General features: G+C 49.6%; 1 protein-coding gene across 2 annotated transcripts in view; it reads left to right on the top strand.

The window, feature by feature from the left end:
* The window catches only part of Hbegf (heparin binding EGF like growth factor), a 104,297-nt gene extending 86,920 nt beyond the window's left edge, over window positions 1-17,377 (top strand). For both annotated transcript variants that reach the window (XM_016009287.3, XM_006991043.4), the window contains exons 2-8: window positions 6,339-6,461; window positions 6,821-7,038; window positions 7,250-7,423; window positions 9,903-10,080; window positions 14,767-14,922; window positions 15,616-15,706; window positions 15,980-17,377. In XM_016009287.3, the coding sequence (XP_015864773.1) occupies window positions 6,993-7,038; window positions 7,250-7,423; window positions 9,903-10,080; window positions 14,767-14,922; window positions 15,616-15,688 (627 nt within the window). In that variant the 5' untranslated portion in view covers window positions 6,339-6,461; window positions 6,821-6,992 and the 3' untranslated portion in view covers window positions 15,689-15,706; window positions 15,980-17,377. The remainder of the gene's footprint in view (window positions 1-6,338; window positions 6,462-6,820; window positions 7,039-7,249; window positions 7,424-9,902; window positions 10,081-14,766; window positions 14,923-15,615; window positions 15,707-15,979) is intronic.
* The last annotated feature ends 868 nt before the right edge of the window (window positions 17,378-18,245 follow it).

Here is an 18,245-nt window from a genome sequence, read left to right as displayed (position 1 = left end):
TTAACAAGAGTACTAACTTACTCACATGGAGCTCTGCATTTTCCTAAGCACTTCAGAGACTATCCTTCAATTGTCCCAAGAGCACCATAAGTAGATGCTTTTGTTTTTTTGTTTCCTTTTGTTTTTTGAGGCAGTATTTCTTTTTTTTTTTTTTTTTTTTTTTTTGGTTTTTTTTTTTTTTTTTTTTGGTTTTTTCGAGACAGGGTTTCTCTGTGTAGCTTTGCGCCTTTCCTGGAGCTCACTTGGTAGCCCAGGCTGGCCTCGAACTCACAAAGATCCGCCTGCCTCTGCCTCCCAAGTGCTGGGATTAAAGGCGTGCGCCACCACGCCCGGCTGAGGCAGTATTTCTTTATGTAGCCCTGGCTGTCCTGGAATTCCCTCTGAAGACCACATTGGCCTCAAACTCAAGAGATCCATCTGCCTCTGCCTCCTGATGAAAGGCATGTACCACCATCACCTGGCCTTAACTTACAAGCAAAGAGATTGAGTCACAGGCAAAAGCTATCATGCCTGTAGATCAGCCGCTACAGAGTCTGGAGATTGTCTCAGCAAGCCTTTGACAGCAGCATGACAGGAAATAACACATAATGGACTCCACGGCCAATGCCTGGACATGGCATGACTGCTCAAACCCCTCTATTTTTTTTTAATTTAAGGAATCTAAGCCTTGAAGAGGGAGGTGGGTTGTTTGAGGAAGGAGGAATCTTTTGCTCCCTTTCTGCCAGCAGAAAGCCATCTGTGATAGGGAATGGCCGAAGCATAAAGTCACAGAAATGCAGTTGGAAATGGAAATAAATGAGAGAATGGGGACATCATAAATGTCCTTTCCTGGCTGAGTGTCCTGGATTTCTAGACGTTTCTACCAAAGCTTCCTCCTACCACATCCATTCCTGTTCTTTATACTATTCAAATCCTGGCCCCACTCAGGTGTCAGAGCATGGCCATCCCCATTCACTACCTGATGCCTCAGGCCAACATAAAGGGGTACAGGGGACCCCAAAGACAGGCCATAATTCAACATTCTAAATGTTGCTTGATGAACTGACTCAGCTAGGCTAAGAGAAACCAGCCCGAGACGGAATAGTGACCGTACATCCTGACTGTCTGAGTTTGGGTGGCTCTAGCCTCATGGCTACCTGTTGCTAAAGCATCCCCTAGTAGAGTGCTCTCTTTAATCACTCTCCCCCAAACCAATAGAGCTCTGGGGCTGCTTAGGACACCACCAGATCTTCTGCGCACAAGCTTCTGTATGAACTCTGAGCAAGAATTGCTGTTCTTGGTATGACGTTTCCAAACTTGTAATTTTCTACCTCATTACTATGCATAGCCATATCTGGCACTTCATCTCCGAGGCAGGTTGGCCCAGGATAAAGAGTATTTTAGATTAGCTACTCTAGATCATCGCAGAACTGTCTTAGCAAGCTTTTTGACAGCAGCATGACAAGGGAAAAAAATTAAAAAGCATGATGGACCTCCCTGGCCCTAGACACCGCACAATTGCTTAACCCCTCATTTCATTTTTTTCTCCTTTTTTTTTATTTTGGTTTTTGGAGACAGGGTTTATCTGTATAACAGTCCTGGTTGTCTTGGAACTTGCTTTGTAGACCAGGCTGGCCTCGAGCTCACAGAGATTCGACTGCCTCTGCCTTCCAAGTTCTGGGATTAAAGGCGTGAGCCACCACAGCCTGGAAACTCATATTTTTAAGTGAGGAATCTAAGGCTTGAAGCAAGGCACAGGACGTGTTGAGTGCATAGATATATATCAAATCCCCACTTGGGAAGAAAAAAAAGGAGAGAGAGAGAGAGAGAACTTGTTTATAATAACAACTGTGATTAACCATCTACCACCTTCTGTATGTCAGACACCATATTCTATTTATTTATTTATTTTTTTTTTGGGGGGGGGGTTTCAAGACAGGATTTCTCTGTGTAGCTTTGCGCCTTTCCTGGAACTCACTTGGTAGCCCAGGCTGGCCTTGAACTCACAGAGATCCGCCTGGCTCTGCCTCCCGAGTGCTGGGATTAAAGGCGTGTGCCGCCGCCGCTGCCGCCGCCGCCGCCGCCACCACCACCCAGCCATATTCTATTTCATATACACGATCTGATTTATTCATCACAAGAGCCCTGTGATACTATCATTGCCCTCAGTTCGAGATGTATAAACTGCATATAAGAAGACACTTATAACTTGTTACAGGTTAGAAAGCTGAACAAAGAGGCTGGAGAGATGGTTCAGCAGGTGAGGGCATTGGATGCCAAGCCCGGTGGCCTGCCTGAGTGTGAGGTCTGGGACCCGCATGGTAGAAGGAGAGGATTGGCTCCAGCAAGCATTTCACAACCAATGCTAAAACAAATAAATGTCAAACAAGCTGGAAAAAAACAAAAAGACACTAAAATCAGCACCACAATTCAAACTCCGAGTTGTGTGATTGCTAAGAGTGTATCCACCTCACCAGCTGCTCTGTTGCTCTCATTCAACCCACCTTTGAGCCCAGTTAGGCAGTGACTGTGGTCCGCACACCCCAGGACTCCCTGGGTAAAGCTGACGATGGTATTGTCTGCACGGGCAGAGGGGAAGCTGCTGCCTTCTCACCACCGGCTCGGATGCCGTTAAACTGAAGCTGGGAGCCCAAATCAAAGAGAGGGCTGCACATTGGTCAGCCATAGCAATTCTAGCTGGGTGGCCTTAGGCTGTTACATACATCTTTGAGCTCTAATCCTGTCCAATGGGGGTGACGTTTCTAGCATATCTGATGTTGGAGGATCAATAAGAGAACACAAGCTAAGCACTGAGCACATGGATGTGTCTCTCTACTCAAATTTCCTCTGCCCCTGCCTCAGAGGTTCCAGTTCCAATCTTGATATTGCTGTCTTGGTCTCAAGTGCTGAGATGATAGGTATGAACCACCATGTCTGGTTTTACATAACCTTTCGTTTGTTTTGTTTGTTTAGTTGGTTGTTTTCATAGTGCAGGGCCTTGTACGTGTTAGGCATGTGTTCGTCCAATGAGCTACATCCCCAACCCTGAGTCTAGGCCTTCTTTGTTTCGTTTTGTTTTTCAAGACAGGGTTTTTCTGTGTAGCTCTGGCTGTCTTGGAACTCCCTCTGTAGACCAGGCTGGCCACGAACTCAGATCCACCTGTCTCTGCCTCCCAAGTGTTGGGACTAAAGGTGTGCGCCACCACTGCTGGCTGGGCCTTTTCATCTTGAGTATAGCCCCTGGTGATTCTGATGCACAGTCAGGTTTAAGGGAACCCACCTACAAGATATATGTACCAGCCGCAGAGGGGAAGGGATCACGAGTGGTCCCTCTCCAAGAGCACCCCTCATGCCGCCCCACTCCAGTGTCTTGTGGCTCCTTTTCTCCCAGCTCCTCCACGCTGGCATGCAAGGGTACTCAGATCAAGAACTCAGTGCTTTAGCAGTGAGTCAGCAGCACTCAGAGTCCCAGGGAGCCTGCCTTTCTAGCTGCCTGGGAACCTAGCCTGGGCTGGGAAACAGGATGCCATGGGTTCTGCTCTAGATTAGTTCCCTATTGACTCATTAGTAGCAAAAGGCTGGTCAGTCCCCAAGCCTCAGTTTGCTCCTGCTCAATAGAGAGAGTTCAAGAAAGCAGACTTATCCATCAGACTCTGGCCCTTGACCACCAAAGCAGGGAGAGGGACCTGCAGGAGGCAAAAAGAACATGGAACATTCTTGCATAACTCTGCTTTTCCATTCCCATCTCATTGGATTCTCACAATGATGGGGAATAAAACTCACTGTCTACCCTGACATCTTCATGTCCTCCGTTCTCTGCCCTAGCCTTTGTCCCACTGGGATTTCACATCACCACCTTTCTGGTCTGCATGCTCCTCTCTGAATGCTTCAAGCTTGTTTCTACATCCTGTTCTTTGCACTATTGATGAGACTTGGAATGTTCGGTCACCAATAATCACATGTCTGTTTTCTTCTTCTCACCCAAGGCCTCAGTTTACCCGTCGTCTTTTCAGATAAGGCTTTATTAATCCATCATCAAACCTAAGGTGTGAGTGCAGGCACCAGAACGCATCCTCTTCTAGCACATCATTTGAACTCCCATCTCAGGATCTCCCTGGCATCTGAAAAGTGTTTTGTGAATGCTTCTGGAATAAGCCAGCTAATGAGGCTAACCCAGGACGAATTATGATTGAGATGTTTTGGTTTTGAGACTAATCCTCATGTAGTCCAGATGGGACTAAAAGTCAATGTATAGAGGAGGATGACCTTGAACTCCTGATCCTCTTCCCTCCATCTTACAGGAGCCTGGATCACAGGTGTGTGTCACCGTGCCCAGGGTTTTGCTTTTGGTGGTGGTGGTGGTGGTGGTGGTGGCGGCGGCGGCGGCGGCGGCGGCGGCGGCGGCGGCGGCGGCGGTTTTTCTTTTCTGAGCACTTTTGAGGAGCTGAAGATCAAACCCAGGGCTTTGCACCTGCTAGACAAACCCTCTGCCACCGAGTTGCATTCCCATCCTGTCATTTTGTTTTATTTTGCTCAGTGTTTTAGTCCCAGACTATGTGCAGTTCTGGGAAGGGAAGTGACTACCCCAAGTCCAGTTCAGGTTTTTTGTCTTCTTTTCTCCAGGCCCTTCCTCGTAAAACCTGACACACAGACCTGGATAGGGTGAGGCTCCTGTGTGATGAAAGCCTGGAGTTGCCCCAGTGAAGCTGGGCTGACGTGGGGGTGAGGCGGAAGGACCTAGCAGAGGAAGGAAGAAGCAGGCTAGGACAGGAGAGCAGGGCGTGAATGGTGTGGGGGGGGGGAGTGATTTGGTCATGTGTCAGGAAGTATCTCCCTCCACCCTGCCCTAGGGAGAACCCTGACCCCTAGATGGCTTGGTTTTTAAGAAGGTGATCAAACACCTGCTGGTGCAGATGAAGGTGTGGCTGGGGTGGTGGCCATCTCTGAGGTCCTAGGCCCGATACTGTGTACCCAGACCAGCACCCAAGGTGGCTTTGGGCCAAATAGGTGACAAGTTAGCTTCCGTCCGAAACCCATTTGTCTGCACATGGATCCTGACACCTGGCCAGACTGGGTGTCCAGGGAAGGACGGGAAAAGGGCTCTAAGGAAAAGGAGTAGCCAAGGTTGACTGTCCGGTGATAACAACAGCAATAATAGGTCACATTTATCAAGAGCTTATACCCATCACTATACTTTCTGCTTTATATTTGTCCCCTCATTCGATCCTCAAAAAACTCTCTGCAAAGTAGATGTCGTTAATATTACTGCTGTTATTCCCACTCGGGATATGCAGAAACTGAGGCTTAGTAAGTCAATTATCTTAGGGTCTAGAGACACGGCCAGCAGCTAAGAACACTGGCTGTTCCTCCAGAGAACCCAGGTTTGATTCCCTATGTCCACACAGGGGTTCACAACCACCTGTAACTCTAGTCCTGGGGAATCTGATGCCCTCGTCTGACCTCTGTGGGGACCAGGCAGGCATGTTGTACACAGACATATATGCAGGCAAACACCCACACACAGAAAATAAAACAAATTAGCCTCCTTCCAAAAATATAAAAATCAGTTGTCTTGTCCAAGGTCGCACAGTAAGTAGCAGTCTGAGTCTGTAGACACGGCGGTGCACTGTGGGAACCTAGGCCCGGGACTGTATGGAGGAGAATTAAGAGGGGGCGAGCCAGGTTGACCCCCTGCAGTGTGGGGGTGGGGCGGGGGGAAAGAGTGGGATAGACAGTGTATAAATAGCAGGCCTGTTTTTATCCCTACACATGGCTGAATCAGGCAAGTGCTCTGTCTGGCACAACTGAGGACTCTGAATGCCAACCCAGCCCTGTGTCAAACTCCCTACCCAGCACGTCCCCGGGAGCTGAAATACTTACTGAGGGAGTCATTATTTGAGTCAGGACATTGACTCCAGGCGACCCCTTCCCCGTAAAAATACACCAGCTGGAAGAGAAGCATCAGTCTGGCATGGGTTGCACATACTCATCTAGGTTAGCTGGTTGGGTCCTTTGAGAGGAGAGCTCATGTTTGAGAGGGTGCTCTTAGTACCTACCCAAGGAAGAGTATGAGGCCTGTCCCATACTCTGTGTCTCTCTGATTGCAAACGCCTGGGAATTCTGTTGCACAGCTCAGAAATCCTAAAGCAGACTATGTCCCCCGGGGGAAGCAGTGGAGGCCACTCCTAACTTCCTTTGCTGTTGCTGGACTGGCATCACAAAAAAAAAAAAAAAAAAAAAAAAAAAGACTGCAACTTCAGGTCTGGTCACTCTGCCCTCAGGAGACGACGAGCTGGCATTCGTGTATCTAATTTTTAAACGATAAACGAAATATTATTTACTGCTTGCCCTGTCGGTAGGCTTCTGAGTGCAGATACCTAGTATGGAACGGGGACTTGTCAAAGATGCAGAGGGACGCAGGCCTGGAACAGCTCTCAGCTCAGCTTTCACTAGGCTGCCGCGGGACCGGCGTTGGAGGAAAGGTAGGATCCGGTCTTCACCACCTGCTGGTCATTCGCTCTACACCCACACTCCGGCCACGGTTGCTCTGGCCTGGTCCCAAAAATGTGAGCGCCTCCGGGTCCTCCCTCCCCGACCGACTGCCTCCTAGTCCCGGGCAGCGCTGCCGGCGCCTCCCCGGGCGGGCTTCCCGGCGCGGGAGGGGGAGGGGAGGGGGCGGCGCCGGGCGGGGCGGGGCTCCCACTCCTTTCCAGGAGCCTTATTCCCGGCCGCGCGCTGCGAGCGAGCGCTCAGTCGGCCCTGGGAGCTGCATGCCACACGCTGCTGGTCGGCCTGACGGACGCGCAGGGGCTGGGCGGACGCACTGACCGACTCCGAACAGACAGACGTACCGCGGCCGCAGAGCTCCTCGGCTGGATCGCACCCAGAAACGGGCAGCAGACCTTGCCTGGTGGAATCTCGCTGCCCTCCGCCGCCTGGCCCCGGTGCAGGCGTCCAGCGGCCGCTGCATTCAAAGTGATCACTGCCTCGCCGTCTCCGCCAGCCTCGGGACCATGAAGCTGCTGCCGTCGGTGGTGCTGAAGCTCTTTCTGGCCGCAGGTAAGAGGGCAGCTGATGTCTCCGAGGTCGGGGGTGGGGTGGGGGCGCCGTGCAGGGGACACGTGGGAAAATCGATGCGGTGCCTCCCCCCCACCCCCGGAGCGGGCCACTTGGTGGGGCCAGTGCGCCCTAGAGGGCGGGCGTGGACCCCGATGGCGTGGTGGCGTGGGGTCTAGGCGATGGGTGTGATGTGGCCTCCTCTCTTGCCCAGTGTTGTCCGCGTTGGTGACCGGTGAGAGTCTGGAGCGGCTTCGGAGAGGTCTGGCGGCAGCAACCAGAAACCCTGACTCTCCCACTGGATCCACAAACCAGCTGCTACCCACGGGAGATGGTCGTACTCAGGAAGTCCAGGACTTGGAAGAGACAGATCCTAACCTTTTCAGAGGTGGGTCAGGGGGATGCCTAACCTTAGATGCTGTTCGAAGCTGAAGAATACACAGGCCCGAGATTTATGCTGTTGCCCCCTACCCCATGCCCTAAGGGGATGTTTATGGAAGACTTCAAGGAAAAGCTGATGGCCTGATTGTAGTTGGGGGGGGGGGGGAGTTCTGCAAATAATGCTATCATTCTTATCTTTGGTCTCACCTGGTGTGGGTTCTTCTGTATACTTTGGAGCAAACCGAAAGAGGCAGATTGTCCTCTAAGGTAAGCTAGATGATAGGAAAGCATGGTTGAGATGCTTTCTCTAGAGTTGTGTTTTTTTTTGGGCGGGGGGTAAGACAGGGTTTCTTCGTGTAGCACTGGCTGCCCTGGAACCCCTCTGTAGACCAGGCTGACCTCAGACTCTCGGAGATCTGCCTGCCTCTGCCTCCCGAGTGCTGGGATTAAGGACGTGCCCCACCACCGCCCAGGGCTTTCTCTAGAGTATCTGCATAGGGGGGGGAGGGGGAGCTGCTGTCCTATCTGGTGTATGTTTGTATGCGTGGTGATTACATATAAAGAGAGATGACAGATGGGAGCATCGAAAGTGCAGTGTTAGTCTTCTTCGGGGGCTGTGAGGAACGCTTGGCTCTGGTAGATGAGGTTAGTGCCGCTGCAGCTGGCCATGGATGGTGAGTGCTGGGTCTCTGGGAGGCTCTGAAAGGCTGTGCATCTGAAACTTGTAGACTTTCTGCCCTAAGGAGACTCCTAGAGGAAAGAGTTACGTGTGATCCTGCAACCTGTCTCTGTGGCTGAGCGCAGGGACTGGGCAGAGTCCAGAACCTGATAGCCTCCCTGCCTCTAGCCACTTGCAGTGATTCTCAGAGGTGGAGCCAGCACTAAGCCCCATGACCCCGGAATGACTATATTTGGTTGGAAGGAGGCACACCTGTTCAGCCCCACCTGCTGCTCAGCCTGCCTGCTCCCTTCTCACCCAAGGCTTTCCTGAGGTGCTTGCTCTGCTTTGCATAAATCAAGAGTCTGCTCCCAAACTGAGGCTGGGGTCCCACACTTTTCCCTCTCTACAGTGGACCCTTGGGGTCACCTATGTTCTGAACAGTCTGGATTCTCCTGGCTCTCTCTTAGGCTGGGTAGGGCTGGGCTGGGAAGTGACTCACCCCCCCACCCACATGGCTGCTCCTCATACCTCTGCCAACCTGACTCACTGCTCCCTCTCCTCAGCAGGAGCCTAACCTGTCAATCTTCTTATTCTCTCTCTCTGATCACTTTGGTCCTCCCCTGCTTCCCCTGGCCGCCTGCATCACCTTCTGAACTCTGAAGAAGCCAGGAGGAACAGGACCAGAGACCACAGTTCTAATCCCAATCCTGCACGGCCCTGGGGCAGGTCCCTCCCTGCCTTTTGGGGATCCTGCGGTTTTCATCTTGAGAGTGCCTTGGCCTTGTTGAAGTCTCATTTGTCTTGAGGATTCCATGTCCCTAGTCTAACCTATCATTTTCACCTTTCCACCAGACACAGGCTGTAGCTATGGGCAGTAAGCACCTTTTAAACTATTGCATTCAGGGATGGGAGAGGCTGGCATCAGACTCCTGGGCTAATGGCCAGTCCCAGGTGGATGTGAAGTTGTTCTCCCCACCCCCCACCCCCCAGTATCTGCAGCCTGCAAAGAAGAGGGGAGATGTCATAGTCTAGTTCCTTCTGGATAGTTCCTTGTATGTATTGTAACCCCCTCCCTATTCCAGGTGTGAATAGGATGTTTGAGGATAAATCTGAATGGCTATTTGAAAAAGTGCATACATTGTTAAAGGGCATGGGGTGGGGCAGATACTTTGTACAAACTCAAAAAAGTAAGGTCTTTAAAATCAGGGATAGCCCATTTGCTGTTTCAGAGCTAGGTTCTGCACCAAACATGTTCCCTGATACCAATGGGTACTCCAGAGGAGGTCCTAAAGCTATAGACACTCTTATTTTAGAAGCTTCCCACCCTAAAACAGCCAAGTTCTTTCTCCCAAAGCAATTTTTGTCTGTGACACTATCTTCCTGCAAGTGGGTCACTGAGAACGGTATCAGGAAATGAGGCTGACTGAAGGCTAAAATAGAATCCCATCGACGTAGGGGAGTCACAGATGGGGGTAGAAAGTGGGCAGAACTCGAGGGCAAGGCTGGTAGCTTTGCTCAGTGGGCTGTAGTTTCTCTGGCTTTCTTAGAATGAGGCTCTTCTTCCTTGGAACCCAATCAACTTCTATTTCCTCCTAAAGCTTCCTCTTTCTGGTAGTTCTTGAAGAGCTTTCCCAGGCCTCTGACTCCAGGTGGGGGTCAAAGAATGTGTGCATCCTCATCTCAGCTGTGGGGCACCCACCTAGAATTCCATGTCTTAGACACTGGGGTGGGTGGAACGGGAAGTTTGAGATCAGCCTGGCTGAGATCTGCAGATATTTTCTCCAAAGGACAGAGTCTATATGGGTACCTTTTTTTTTTCCTGCAGTTGCTTTCTCCACCAAACCACAAGCTCTGGCCACGCCAAGCAAAGAAAAGAATGGGAAAAAAAAGAAGAAAGGCAAGGGATTAGGAAAGAAGAGAGACCCGTGTCTTAGGAGATATAAGGACTACTGCATCCATGGGGAATGTAAATACCTGAAGGATTTCCGGGCTCCATCATGCAAGTAAGTGGCCCATCCCAGAAAGGATCCATTCTCACACTCTCAGCCACATGTTCTTTGTCACTGTTCCTTGAATTCATAATTTCACCCAGTTTCTTTTCAACCTCTGGGAGGAAGTTCAAAGGAAGGGACATATTTTTAGTCAGCGGAAGTCCCCCGCCACCGCCACCACCACCACCAAAGAGGATGCAATTTCCTGTGGCATGGGTTTGTGACGCTCCTTAATCCTTCAGGACATTTCCTCTTGCATACCCATAAATGAGCATGTATCTAGGAGGGCTGACACTGGTGAAGGAGGTCTTTTATTCTGGCCTTGGACCCTTCTCTGGAAAGAAACGCTGATGGGAAACGTGGCGGAGTGGGTTCCCGGGAGGAGAGCAGCTGATGTTAAGGTGCCTGAAGTCACATGCTGTGCAGGTGTGCTCAAGTGCGCGCGTGCGTGTGAGTGAGCAGCCGTGGATTGATTCTGAGGCACAGAAGGGAGGGCTGTACAGAGAGGAACCATCATGTGGAAGGAGTTGAAACTCCTCCTCTTTGCTTTTTCACCCAGGCAAGGGACAGAAGGACATGGGAGGCATAGAGGATATTGACCTTGCGTGGAATAGGGGGTTGGAGAACAGTTTTCTTTGTGCAGGATTAGCAGTGGAACCTAACTCAGCCTGCAGCATCACTAGTCCCTGTCAGGAGTGTGGGTTTATTATGCTTTCATAGGCCAAACCCAGCAAGTGGTCACCGTGGCAACCCCTCAGAGATGACGGTGGACCCCTCAGAGATGTCGGTGGTGATATGCTCACTGGCAGGTATAATGTAACCACTATGCCTGAGGCCAACACCCCACATCAGGCTACAAACATCCGCTCTCTTCTCTGCCCTAGAGAGGCAGACTCTTAGAGCCCTATGACCCTTCCTAGGAGACCCTGGACAGTCCAGGATGTTATTGTGTGTACACTGCCTCCCATCCTGTCAAAAGAATCTGTCTGTATGGCATCTTTTCCACCTGTGACTGACATGGGTCCTTTGGCTTTTAAAAGCATCCTTGTCCTGTCTAATCATACACAGCAGCTCTGTCCTGTATCTAGCAGTTGGCAGACAGACCCATTGCTTCCCACTGTCACAGTCAGTGTGTCCCTTCCTGTAACACCCTGGGCAGGAGCTTGGTGTGTTGGAGAGACTTGTTTAAGAATGGAAGGATCTCTGTCTGCTCCTTCCCGGTGTCCTGGGACAGGACAGGAAATGTTTGTCTTAAATGTGTAAAATGGCATCATTAGCTCAGGGAGGAGAAAGTGACTCTGAGCGTAGTCAGGGTGGACAAGAGCCAGGAGTCTGTCTAGCCACACTGGCTCAGGGTGTTTCGGCAAATGGATGGGCAGCTCTTTCATTGATCAGCCGAGAAGCAGGACTCCCCTGACCTCCTAAACTCAGAGAACCCAAGAAGTGTGCGTAAGATATTATCACTATCTGGGAATAGTGATAACAATCATATTGGTATTATTTCTTTGAGATCTTAATTGTTTACATTTAAATCAAGTTCAGCCCAGCAGGCATGATGAGTATTTATTGGTGCAGTACACTGTCTAAAGGGATGAAAAGAAATGGTCTTTGGGATTTCCAAAAGCCCTCTGCTGGGAGGGAACGCAGAACTTTCTCTCTCTACTTTAAAAATGAGGAAACCACAGAGAGTGAGTAGAAAGTTATCTGCATGAGATCAACAGCTAAATAAATTCATGGGGAGAGGACAGGGTCTCACTCCTATCCCAGCATGCTTTTCATGCTCCCAGGCCACACTGGGTGTTGGCTTTCCTCCTCTATCCCTGTCCTTACAGCGTTGAGCAGGATTTTATGGAGGGCAGCTGTAGTCCTAGAACCTCGTTAGGATTTTACTAGTCTAAGAGCATAGTGAGTGACTAGAAGACTTTCTGTCACCTTCCTAGGCACACTTCCCAGGCTGGGTTCTCTGACACAGAGATCCTGGTTTGGGGCAATGTAACATCCGTGCACCTACATCTGTGTCCCTTTTTGTGGCTTCTCCTCTACTTTAGACCCAGAAACTGCCAGTTGAGGGTGTGTCCTGGCTGCTGTGGTGAACTCGAGGCTAGCTGGCTTCCTAAATCAGCCTTTGACAGCCACCACAAACAGGAAAATCCTTGTGTCACCCGCCAAAGGTTTCCCTCAAAGAGCAATTTTCTTGGGCTTCTGACTGGCTACTGACCCAGAAATTGGCTGCAAAGTTTCCCGTGGCTAGAGGAAACCTAGGGGTAGTTGGATCGGGAAGGACTGAACTAGGAGAGAGACAGGCCTGGAACCTCACTGTCCACACTGCTCACATGCAGAGGCTCCCTTCTCTTGACCCCATCTGGCTTGAGCATCTCATTCCTTGAGATACAGGCTTTACCCTCGGGTTTGATTGTATAATAACTCACACAATTGCGGCTGGGCTTTTAGTGATGCTCCACTGAGGTAGGCTTTTATTACCTCTGATCACCTGGCTAGAAATAACAGAACCGGTCTGGAACTCATTTAGACTGATCTCCTCTATCAAATGATGCTTCCTCCAACCTCTGGAGTAGATATGGAAATATATGAGATCGTGTAGACAATATCTCTGGACTCTAGAAGGAACTCCTGTTGTCGTGCAAGTTCTGAAGTGGGTCACAGACAAGGGGAGGAGAATCGTGTCCTAGTTTGATGGATGTGTGTGTTGGCTTGGGGCAAGACACATGATCTTGCCCTTCATCCGGGGATGTGTGGAATGTACTCAGCCCCCCTCCTTCCCTAGGGAAGCCAGGCTTTGAAGGGAGGGCTGAGTGGGTAATATTAGCACATTTACATTATTATCCTTTTGACTCAGGACAGAGGTGTTAGAGAGATTATGTAACTGAATTGCAGGACTCTGAGGCCAAGTTTTATTTCTATCATCTGAGTAACTACCTGTAGGGTTTCAGTGATGATAGGTTGGAAGTGCAGAGCAGATCCAGCTTCTGCTTCCCTCCCCTGGAATAGTATAGTTGCTGAACTCATCCAGACTGCTGGTTAAATCCAGGCTCTGCTACTCACTAACTCTGTAGCTTTGGCATGTTATTTAGCAGAGGTTAAGCCTTGGTTTTGTCAGCTTCAAAATGGGGATGATAACTTCTACTTCACAGGTGGTTTGACCTTAAATGTTCAATGAATCAAAGGCCCTGAGTTCAGGCCCCAGCACCAAAGTTCAAATAAAATAATCCTTGCGAAGCAGTTAATGCAGAATGCTTGGTCATGGTAGGCCTTTATTGCTTGCTATTTATAATTCAAGCTGTGTATAATAGACAATAACAACAATATGGTCAGGACCTACCAGATAGGTTTTCTTCAATTACCCTCATTGCTTGGGGTGGACAGGATTGTAGTGGCTTCTGATCTTGGCCTTGCTGCTTCCTAGTTATGAGACCTAACCTTATCTCTGTGCACACATGATTTTCCAGGGATACTCCCAGGAGCTTCCTTTGGGTCCTGGCAGGGTAGGGATGTATTTTTCCCCCCGACTCTGACTCAAGAGTTAGACACGCTGAAGAGGCTAGGTAAGGTAGCCATTCCGTCCTTTGTGGACCTGACCTGTCTTTACGCTGCTCCGTACCCAGGAATAGGTACAGGTAGTCCTAAACAGGGACAGGGATGCAGTGCTACCCAGCCCCACCCCTCTGCCACTGCCAGAGCGGACATCTCTGCTCCTTGCAGCCTCCCAGGCCCCTACCGTCGGGAAGGAGGGATACGTCCAGGCTCTTGAGGCTCCAGGTACCCAACCTCCTCCAAAGAAGATGCGGTTCAGAGTAGAGGGCCACTGGGTTCTTGGTGCCTCCTTCAGCAGCTACTGACCTAACTAACGTCCCCAAGCTGGCAAGCCTACCCCCCGCCCCAGCTGGCGGATGAGCAGTTGTGGAGTGGACAAAGTTAGAGTCCGTGCCCATGCTGCTGCCCTGCTGCATGGCCTTGGGAGGCCCTGCCACCTTTCTGTAGCATGGGGCTCCCACCTACATCAAAGGAAGGGATGTGAATGTGTTTCTTCAGCAGCCTTCTTCCTAAGAGCTTCAAGGAAATGCTTTGTGTTCCAAGAGGCAGTTGTCACGTGATTTGTTTCTTGAGGGAGAAGAGCCAAGGGATTGTTTCTAACATTCTTTCATGCTCTGACTGACTGAAGGGGTGGCTGGGCAGGAAGATGTTATCTCGGTTTGTTTGTTTTGTCCTGTGCTGAAGGAGGCCCGAGAGCCCAGCATTCGGAGGCCAAAGGCTGGAGTTTAGCTCCCAGGTTGGGAGCTAGGAGTTAAGTGAAGGAAATGGGAAAAAAACGATTCCTGGCACCAGGACAGGGACTATTAATAGGCTGAGCAGCGGTGGGGAGGGACTGCATGCTGGATGCATTGATGGGCAAGGCTGGGTTTATTTCTGGGTCAGAATGTAGAAGGGCCTCTCTAGAGGGAGTGATACTGAATCCCCCTCAGCTCCATCCTTCAGCCTGATGCTCAAGTCCTCTTCGGTGGCTGAAGCAAAACACCTTAGCACAGATGAAATCGATTAGACCCATGTGGAACACATCTAAACTGAGACCTTCAGCTCCTCCCTCGCTGTTTCCCTGCCTGAAGCAGACTCTGGGGTAGGGGTGAGGAGGGGAGAGAGGGTGCTTCCACCATTAACTCTACCTTCTTCTGGTTATTCTAGATGCCACCCAGGTTACCATGGAGAGAGGTGTCACGGGCTGACCCTACCGGTGGAGAATCCCTTATATACCTATGACCACACTACCGTCTTGGCTGTGGTGGCTGTGGTATTGTCATCTGTCTGTCTACTTGTCATAGTGGGACTTCTCATGTTTAGGTGAGTGTTTGGAGCCTTTGAAGGCCGGTTCTGCAAATTGCTCACTTCTTTCTCCTCCTAGGACTTAGGAACAGAGCCTTTTCTCCTACCCCTGGGCTTGTTACTGTATATTTTCAAAAAACTATTTTGTCTGACACAGCATGGAGCCAGTGTAGAGCCCAGAGTACCTATTGCCAGGCCATTCAGGTTCTGTTCCTCTGTTCCTCATGGGGTTCACTTCCTATCCCTGTGGCCTGTGTGACTCACCCATGGAGACACTCGTAAACATTTCTCTCCTGGCATTGTTGTGTAGTTCGGGAGTAAAGGCATGGATAATATTATTGATGATAATCTTTCAGGGATTGTATTCTCTAAGGATGTTTTGAGGACCAAATAACATTAAAATAAATAAAGTCAGGCAAGACGGGTGTGTACCTGCTATGAGGCCAGCCTGGGCTACATAGAAAATGCTAGACCAGTCTGGGTTATTAGGTGCTGTGTCTAAAAACATGCATATATATACAGATGTAAATATCTAAATACTCTGCTGGTAGAGACAGGAATCCCTTTGGGGAAGCTGGATTTGGGCCAAAGACTAGTGAGTTGCCATAACCTCCAGGCTTTTCCAAGAACCAGAGTCATGGGAGTTCCTTGCAAGGACTGGCTGTGGGGCCTGCACTTTGTCATTTCCTCACAACCCTTTATCTTCCTCAGGTACCATAGGCGAGGAGGTTATGACGTGGAAAATGAAGAGAAAGTGAAGCTGGGCATGACTAATTCCCACTGAGAAGGACCTGTGCTCAAGGTAATGGTCCATTCTTTGCCCTGGGCAGCAGAGAGAGGCCAAGGCACGGGTGGGTCTTGGGTAGGTTTCAGTGAGTGCTGAATTCCTTTACCAGGGGTTGCAGGGGTCAGGTTACTACTGTGGAGTCAGTTCCCATGCCAAATTGTCTTCAGAGACTTGGTGAGGCATCTCCAGTTAGATTTCAAGGTTGCAGTACCCTTAGCCCCCTTCCGAATGTTCTTTGCCTTTCCTAAGATTGGACCCAGCTTTCAATGCCTCCCTCTTGTGCTCCAGGAACCTTCAGAGGACGGCTACCTCTGAGACCGTGGTTCATTACAAGTTCTACAGAAGGGAAAGACTTCGCAAGCAGCCGTGAAGACTTCTTCATTCCCAGTTGCTACCCTGACTGGGCCTCCCGTAATTGCTCTGAAAAAGTATCAGAGCCTCTAAGTGCCAAACAGACATGCCCACTGGGATCCAGATCACAACACAGTGGAAGCAGAAGAGCCCTCCAGGCCTTTCTGGTCCCCTCCACACCGAGCCCACCGGTTTGTTTAAACACTTAGCTTCTGGATTAAAGTGCCAGCTAGATCCCATATGCTCCAGGACTTTTGACTGAAAAAAAAAAAAGGGAGGAAGGAAGAATGATTTATGGATTGGAAGAAAGCAACAGAGTTGAGAAGCTGTGTGTTCAAGTAACCACAAGGGATCTGCTGTTTGGACCCTCCAGCACGCTGGATTTGATGAGCTAACTGTGAAGTACCACAAGCCCAAGAACTCTGAATTTTGGGACTTCTATCCACAGGGGAAAGAAAATAACAACTATTTTTTTTTTTGTTATTTGTTTGTAAAATGCCTCTTAAATTATATATTTATTTTATTCTATGTATGTTAATTTATTTAGTTTTTAACAATCTAACAATAATATTTCAAGTGCCTAGACTGTTACTTTGGCAATATCCTGGCCCACCTCTTTGCAGCTCTACCCTCTGGCTCAGTGCCACACTCCCACGTGCTCTGTAACCCATCTGCAGTAATTTATTGTCTGTCTACATTTCAGAAGAGACCCCAGAAGCAGAGTACCCGGGGGAAGTTGCGTGTGGTCAGAGCGTAGGGATTGATGTGGGCAGAGCCACTCTGTGAGTTGGACCCGCAGTCTTGCCTAGGTGATTTTTGTCTACTGTCTGTGTTCTGAAAGCCCAAGGTGCTGATGTCCGTGTGTAATAGATACTGGTGTTTACCTGTATCCTCTCCCTGCCAAATCTCAGAAGGCATTGGGCGTCCATGCCTGCAGCTGCCCGGCCCCTTTTCTGCCATCAGCCTTTCCCAGTCTCCCTGTGCCAAGACATTTCCCTTACTCCTGCTGTTCCTGTGGTGCTACTCCATGCCGAGGTTGGTAGAGCAGAGGACACTTTGGAGAAGGGATTGGATTGGTAACGAGAAAGGCCGAGGAGGAGCAGGGAATGTGGGAGTTGACTATCCTTGGCAATTGATTACCTATCAATTGCTACAGAGAAGATTGGTGGTAGGGAAGGTTTTGGGTAAGAAGACTATACCGTCTCACCAAAACTGTAATGCTGTTATGGTCCCATGGAAGTTTCTGGTGCCACTTATGAACTGTTACAACCTATATTTCCAAAACCTGGTTCATATTTATACTTTGTGATCCAAATAAAGATAACACTTACTCCATGGTCTGCTTAGTTTTGTTTGTTTGTTGTTGTTGTGGTTTTGAACAGGGTATCACTATGGAGCCCTGGCTGTCTACCCTGGGACTCTATGTAGGCCAAGCTGGCCTTGAACTCAGACCTGTCTGTCTTTGACTCCTGAGTGCTAGGGGTAAAGGCTTACACCACCACACCTGGCTTGTTGGTTTTGTTTCTGTGTGTGTGAAGGTCAGAGGTTGACTTTAGGTATCTTTCATGACTGCTCTCCTTTATTATTTATTAATTCCCCCCCCCTTTTTTTCAGACAAAGCCTCACTACATAGCCCTAGCCAGCTTAGAACTCAGAAATCTACCTGTCTCTGCCTCCTTAGTGATTGACATTAAAGGCGTGTAAGCCTTTAATGCCTAGCTTGCTTGCCTTGCTTTTTGAGACAAGTCTCTCATTGGGCCCGGAGCTCATCAATTCAGTTTGGCCAGGCTAGCGGACCAAGGAGCTTCAGGAATTCTCCTGTATCTTCCTCTGCTACCAAGGGTCTGGGATTACAGACACATGCCGGTGTGCTGGCTTGTATACGGGCACTGGGCAGACAAACTAAGGCTCTTGTGTTTGCAAATTAAGCACTTTACTGACAAAGCCATTTCCCCAGCCCTGGTCTGCTTGTTGTAACTGGGAATTTGTTTAACATAGGAATTCTAAGTTCTCTGTCTCCGTGTCAGGAATATTTATGAACACTGCCCTCACTATCTACAACTCCAGGATGGGGGTACTATTGCTATTTCATTTTCCTAAAAGAGGAAACTGAGGCTCAGGTTGTATAACTTGCCTGAGAAGACACCATGAGCTAGGACTAGTTCTTTTGTTTTAATGCTTGCTACTTCTCACACAAGAAAGA

Source organism: Peromyscus maniculatus, chromosome 19 (assembly GCF_049852395.1).
Source record: "Peromyscus maniculatus bairdii isolate BWxNUB_F1_BW_parent chromosome 19, HU_Pman_BW_mat_3.1, whole genome shotgun sequence".
NCBI lineage: Eukaryota > Metazoa > Chordata > Mammalia > Rodentia > Cricetidae > Peromyscus > Peromyscus maniculatus.
The sequence above is the reverse complement of the archived record's forward strand: the minus strand, read 5'-3'. Positions and strand labels throughout refer to the sequence as shown.